The 6,986-nt window shown below is 44.5% G+C and overlaps 1 protein-coding gene across 1 annotated transcript; it reads left to right on the top strand.

The window, feature by feature from the left end:
- The first annotated feature begins 926 nt into the window (after window positions 1-926).
- On the top strand, window positions 927-6,487 carry LOC124683304 (RNA-binding protein 25-like). Its single transcript, XM_047217854.1, has 7 exons — window positions 927-1,377; window positions 2,398-2,651; window positions 2,796-2,948; window positions 3,719-4,115; window positions 4,188-4,853; window positions 4,937-5,520; window positions 6,000-6,487. Exons 1-7 carry the CDS (start codon window positions 966-968, stop codon window positions 6,249-6,251), a joined length of 2,718 nt encoding a protein of 905 aa, XP_047073810.1. The 5' UTR covers window positions 927-965; the 3' UTR covers window positions 6,252-6,487.
- Window positions 6,488-6,986: the final 499 nt, after the last annotated feature.

Here is a 6,986-nt window from a genome sequence, read left to right as displayed (position 1 = left end):
CCGCCTGCCACCCGCAGGGTACCCGGAATCCTCCATCGTAGCCAACATGTTGATGTTGAAATTGAAAAGGGGGAGGGGAAGGAACCGAGCCTCCAGATCAATTCCCCGTACACCACCTGCAGGCCCGAGCCTCCCAGGCAGCCCGACCCGCCGCCCGCCGTCGGGAAGTGTTTCGCGGTCGTGCTCCCACAGGAGGCAGCCTTCCAGCTGCGGAATCAATCCTCTGCCTTCCTCGTGCGGGAGAGCTGCTCCCCGGAGGGCCGTCGCGCCGCCATGCCCTCCAGCTGCGATGTCTCTGCTCCGCCTCGTGCAGGACAGCAGGAGAGCTGCCCCCGGATGGGCGCCGCGCCCTATGCCGGAGGGAGGACGCTCGCCGTCGGGTTCTCTCTCCCTTTGCACATGCTTCCTCCGGTCGAGGCCATCCGCTGGTCGCTGGTACCTTCCGTCTTGCGCAGAGCAGTTCTGCTCGGGGATAGGATTTTTTCGGGTGGAGGAAAAATAAGAGCGAACGGGTACCTCTAGGCGGTGGCAGCGCTCGTAAATTCAACTGAAAACCAAGCGTACAATTAAAACGGACGAAAATTTTGGGGAGAAACCTTCCTTCCTTTATTAGTAGGTAAAGATAAAGATAAAGATATAGAGGTATAGATATAGATTAGAAGAAACGAGCAAAACGGGCCATTTTCGGCCCGCCGTGTGCAAAAGGAGCCGGCTAGCTTCACGGGGCACGTGGGCCGGACAGCACGGGCCACCAGTTCACGGGCCGCATGTGTGCTAGGCACGTGAGCACGGGGCCGGGCTAGTGCCGTGCTGGGCCGTCCCGTTGGGCAGGTTTGCATCTTGGTACCGGCCGGCCCAGTTCACGGGCCTTTGCTTCCCAACTGTTCCTGCGTCAACCACACGGAATCAGCCTCCTCGCCGTGCATCAACCCCCATCGCCTCCTCTGCTCCTCCTCTCCCCAACCATGGCGGCCGTGGCGCCGCCCCCGGACAACCTAGACCCGCCGCCGTCAACTCCTCCCAGCACAGCAACTCCGCCTCCGGCCACCGCCACCGCCACCGCCACATCCACCCCGCCCAACCCCACAACCCCTAACCCCTTGACCCCCAACCCCACCATGCCAAGCCCTAACCCTAACCCCCTCCCGGGCCCTCCGCTCATCATGCCGCCGATGCCCCCTGCGCCGGTGTCCTTCACCCCGTCCTTCCGCCCGATGCCCGGACCTCCCCCGCCGCAGATGCAGCAGTACGGCGCCGTGCGCAACCCGGGCTACCCGATGCAGCCGCCAGGCGTGCACCACGTGATGCGCCCGCCCACCATGTACGCTCCCCAGCCGGGGCCCTACATGCAGCAGCCCGGCGCCCCCGTTCCTCCCGGTGGGTAAACCCTTTCTCCATCCATCTCTCTAGGCCTTTTGGGATTTAATAAGACACCGAATATACAATTCCCCCGATTTGCATCTGGGAGGTTTCCAGACGTTCCATGAGCTTGCGCTATAGGAAAATCTGGTAGGGAAATCGAGTAGCTATGTCTCGACGCGGGTATGATGATGCGGGGATCAGGGTTCGGATGCCTCTGATGCTAGTGATTTAGTGTTAGAGCAACTGGGATCCGCTCGCTCGCTTGATAACGATGACCGGGTATTTCTATGCTACAGCGGTGGTCGTCGTGAGCAGCCGTTACTCCCTACGGCGAGAGGTTGCTGGCTCATGTTTGGTTCTGCAGCTCTAACCGATCGTTTTCTCCCTCACTGCGCGTGGTATGCTGAACGTCTGAATTTGAACTGGTTATTTTTTTGCATTGTTGTTAATTGATTTAAATGCTTTAGCCTGCCCGCTTAATTAGGCTCAGTTTCTGTATGTACTTAGATCCTTCAACAATGGGTTGTTGCAAAAATATGGGCTAAGGTACCATGATTTCCTACCGCTTAATTTCATGTCAAGTATTTATCCTCCTTAATTTGGTTTGATGTATAGTTACTGTTAATAAGAAAGTTTAAAGAGAGTGACACATCTGCTTAAGCTTTTATATCTGAGTAGTGCAATGCAATGGTGTGAGCTATCCCAAGTTTTGCAAATAACCAATACAAGTACATTGAACTCTGTCCATTGGGCGCTAAGAGGTAAGGCCAGCTTTACCTAATTCTTCTTTCATTCCAACACAATATTACCTTTTGTCCATGTGAACTCCAGTTATTATTCTGAACATGCAAGATACCTCCTTATCTGTTTAGTAACGCTCTTCTTTCTTCGTGGCTTATGGTAACATAAGTATTTTCATATTTCCGTTTGTATTAGTTCCATGTATTTCAAATGATTAATTTATGCACCGTGTCTACCGTTTTCCGAACTTTTACTAATGTGGCAGCATAGATGTTTGTTTGTTTCTCTCTTCAGGTATGCAACGCTATCCTGGACCATACACTATGATGCGTCCAGTCTTTCCTCCACGCCCCATGCCTCCAGTTGGTGTTATGCCAATTCAACGGCCACCCCTTATGCCTGGGATCCGTGGTGCTCCTCCTATGGTAGCCCCTCCTGTCAGACCGCCTGCTCCAGCTGTTACACCTCTTGACAAGCCACCAACTGCAGTTTATGTTGGCAAGATTGCCCCAACAGTGGACAATGATTTCATTCTTTCACTTCTTCGGGTATATCTATATCTTCCTATTATTTCAAGATTATACATGGAAGAGTTTGACTTCTGCATGTTTCATTCAGATTTTCTCTTTATGCTTGCATTGGTGTAATCAACGGCTTGTGTATTATGTGTCTAAATGTTTTTCCATCTTCAGATTTGTGGACCTGTCAAGAGTTGGAAGCGGACCCAAAATCCAAGTAACGGGAAACCCGTAGCGTTTGGCTTTTGTGAGTTTGAATCTGCTGAAGGCATACTTCGTGCTACTCGGTTGCTCAACAAATTGAGCATTGATGGACAAGAACTCGTGGTATGTATCATTACATTCTTATGATTGTGAAATATGGGAACTAGAATGTAAGTTCCTTTGAAAGAAATAGGACATACAACCAATTATATATAGGCCATGATGTCAGTTGTTTCTGGCAGCTCTTTTTTAGCAAAAACTGACAAAACTGTATATAAATTGTTTCTTAGTAATTAGCCTGATCCATCTACTAACCAAGTGGAAATTATTGAAATTATTGTCTTTGTCGCTGACTTGCATGTGGGTTCCAGACCTATCTTTAATTGAAGCATGTGTCATCTTTTGGATCAAGAAAACGAGGGTACAAAAGTTGCTATCTTAACCTTTTTCTGTGTACCGTTGTTCAGTTCATCAAATTTTCTGTTGCTGTATGCATAGGAAGAACTTGTTAAGTATGACTGCATTTGATTGTTACCAATTTGTTCATGTGTTGCGTCATGTAGCAACCAGCATTTGAATTGCCCCCTCAGTTCTTTTGCGTAAGGATGCACAGAAAGACCATATTTACCTTGAAAATTCGGCTGATGTAGCATTTGAATTGCCCCCTCAGTTCTTTTGCGTAAGGATTCACAGAGACCATATTTACCTTGAAAATCCTGCATGATGCAGCAAATCCTAATCACATGTTTTTAGGAGGCCCATCCATATGATTTTTCTTTCAGATTGAGATGATTTGTCACTGTATATGTTTCCTGTTAAATATTTATTTCTAATATCTCGTTTGTTCTACCAAAGTAATGATAATGTTACCATGTGTCCTATATTTATGCCAGGTTAATATTAATGATGCCACCAAAGAGTACCTGAAAAAACATGTTGAAGAAAAAAAGAAGGCACAGGAGAATGCCAAAGAAAAGGAAGATGGAGGCGTGGATGGAACTTCTGCTGCTGCTGAAAATGAATCATTGAAGCTTGATTCTAATAAAACAGATGAAACAGAAGATGTTGGAGATAAGGATGACCAAGAAAATACTAAGAAATTTGGGATTGTTACAAATGAAGATTCTGAGGCGGATAAGGAGGCTGCAGAACAAATAAATAGTATGATTGAAGAGTGGTTAAAGACTCGACCACCGCCGCCGCCACCACCACCGCCGCCGGTTCAACCACTTGCTGAAATCTCATCCAAACATAATAATGGAGAGTCTGGTGTAGACATGACAAACACTGGTATGTAGTACTGCTATATTTTTTTGTGTCGGAAATTGCATTTGAATAACATTTACTTCATTGCTGTTGCAGATTCTGAAGACAAGAATAATGATGACATGGACAAAAGGGCATCTAATGAAACTGAAAAAGCAGAAACTGGCTCGCCTGATAGGAGGAAGGATAGAGAACATGATAAGGACAACAAGCGAGAAAAAGATCTTCAAAGATATGAGCGTGAGCGTGAGCGAGAAAGAGTCAGGAGAGATAGAGACAAGGAGCACAAGCATAAAGAAGTGGAAAGGCTGTACAAAGATCATGTTAAGGAGTGGGAATCCAGGGAAAAAGAGAAGGAATATCAAAGGCAATATGAGAAGGACCGTGAGAAGGAAAAAGAACGTGAACGTAGAAGGGAGATCATGAAGCAGGAAGAGGATAGCGACGAAGAGGATTCAAGGAAAAGAAGACGCAAGGGTAGTAGCACATTTGAAGAGAGGAAAAGGAGGAGGCAACGTGAAAAACAGGAAGACTTGGCAGACAAATTAAAAGAGGAAGAGGAAATTGCTGAGGCAAGGAGGCGTGCTATAGAGCTGCAACAGCAGGCAGATGAAGCAGCTGCGGCGGCTGCGGCAGCCGCAGCAGAGTCTGCTACACTTATGGAGGTTGATGGTGATGATGAAAAGGAAAGTAATGTGCAAAACAAGCCGATTAATTCAGATGATGATAACATTACCGGCTTTGCTAATGGTGGTTATGCAGGTGAGTGTGAATATTTTCCTTGCAAAGTTTATCACGTGAGCTACATTCTAATTCCAACATTTTCTTTTACATCCACTGCACAGATGATGACACTCACAAGGACAATAATGGCGATGAAGCAAGTACGATACAAGGTCAAATTCTAGATATCAAGCAAAATAGCAATGCTCCAGCAAAGAAGCTGGGTTTTGGTTTGATTGGCTCTGGAAAACGAACATCTGTTCCATCAGTTTTTGCTGAGGAGGATGATGAGGATAGTAAGGATAAAAAGATAAGACCTTTAGTACCTATCGATTACTCCACTGAGGAATTACAAGCTGTGGAGACAGATTCTTCTGCTGGCCAACAGAATATTGTAGCAGCTGCTGAGTTTGCCAAGCGCATCTTGGTATCTAATCAGAAGGAAGAGAAGCTTGAAAGTGAGAAGGATAGGAGCAGGAGATCCACTGATAGGTTGAGCCAAAGGGATAAAAGTCGAAATGAGGAAGATGGTGCTCGCATCAGTGATGAGAGAAGAGAAAAGATGCAGGATCGAGACAAAGATAGGCAAGATAAGCCCAAGTCAGAGAACAAGAAAATTGTGGATGCAAAACAACTGATTGATATGATTCCGAGGACGAAGGAAGAGCTTTTTTCCTATGATATTAATTGGTCAATATATGAGAAGGTGAATAGTTTCTCGACCTTGTATTTTTAGTACTTAAAATTGGGAAATGTTTTGTTTCTTACCTAGTTTAAGTAATTGTCATGTCATTTATTTGTGCATGCATGTTATTCCTGTTAACTTTATATAAGTATTTATGGAACACTTTAACTATGTTTATAGTGCTCCTTGAACTGTTGCGGATATGAGGACATTTGAGTTCTTTCCTTCCAAATAGATATGAGATCCACCGTTGACCCGAATAACACATCTTCATGAGTATAATGATAAAACCTGTTGTTATTTTCATACTGATTACCATCTGTAATTATTTTGAGAGTTACCCGTGCAGATGTATTCTGGATGTTTATAAAATATCTTGGAAGTTGGATCATATGGTTTTGAGAATGTTTCTTACTTTGCACTATTTGATTTAGCTTTCCCTGTCTTGTGTATGTGACATGGTTCTATTCAAAATTAATATCATCATTCTTTTGTGGCAGCATGAGTTGCATGATAGAATGAGGCCTTGGATCTCAAAAAAGATAGTTGAATTTCTTGGTGAGGAGGAATCAACTTTGGTGGAATATATAGTCTCGTGCACCAAAGATCATGTGCATGCATCGAAAATGCTGGAGCTCCTACAGTCAATTTTGGATGTTGAGGCTGAAATGTTTGTCCTTAAGATGTGGAGGATGCTAATATTTGAAATCAAGAAAGTTGAAGCAGGACTAACAGGAAGAGGGAAGGCTTGAAGTTATTGTTTTCGGGGAGGAAGGGAAGGCTTGAAGTTGAGGCAATGGTCTTGTACAACATTCTCTGTTTTTTTTTGTCAGCAACTGTGTTCTCACTTGTAGACTTCTATTGTGAGACAACCTCTGAAAACATTTCAGTGAGATCAAGTTAGTGGTTCCCTATATGTTCTGATGCCTGTTGTAGAAATGTATACATGAACAAATGATACAATAACATTTGATCTAAAGTTGTTGCATGCTTGCGCATTATAGTGTCCTTTCGTAGAATTTATATCACAGTGATGTTTAAGGTGAATACATGTTATCGAATCTTCATCAACTTGATTTATCTTTGAGGAGGATTTCATGGTAAATAACTCAAAAAACGAACCATTTCAAGAGAAATCAATGTCTACAGAGTTATATATATGTACAAGGCTAGTGTTTGTTGTACTAGGTGTAAGTATATCAGCAAGTCGATCAATGGTCTGGACTTTTACCAAAGACCCCAGATCTTGTAGTAACAGCCTTGTGATCGCTGACAATCATGACGACAAGTATATGCTTGACGATGGATTGTTGTGTAGATCCTGCACTTTGGTTGTGGCGTGGTAAGAAGTAGATTCTTGATGTGGATTGTTGTGTAAACCCTACAGAATTAAACCAGATGAGTTATTTATGTGAACTCACCCTGATACATAACATTTGATCTGATGTTGTTGAGTACTTGCGTGTGACTTTCTTTGCACAGAATGT

The sequence above is a fragment of the Lolium rigidum genome, chromosome 1 (assembly GCF_022539505.1).
Source record: "Lolium rigidum isolate FL_2022 chromosome 1, APGP_CSIRO_Lrig_0.1, whole genome shotgun sequence".
Classification (NCBI taxonomy): Eukaryota; Viridiplantae; Streptophyta; class Magnoliopsida; order Poales; family Poaceae; genus Lolium; species Lolium rigidum.
The sequence above is the reverse complement of the archived record's forward strand: the minus strand, read 5'-3'. Positions and strand labels throughout refer to the sequence as shown.

Coding starts and splice junctions, on each gene's coding strand:
- LOC124683304 (XM_047217854.1), top strand. CDS start 966: ATGGCGGCCGTGGCGCCGCCCCCGGACAACCTAGACCCGCCGCCGTCA. Junction 1,378..2,397: donor CGGCGCCCCCGTTCCTCCCG/GTGGGTAAACCC, acceptor TTCTCTCTTCAG/GTATGCAACGCTATCCTGGA. Junction 2,652..2,795: donor TCATTCTTTCACTTCTTCGG/GTATATCTATAT, acceptor TTCCATCTTCAG/ATTTGTGGACCTGTCAAGAG.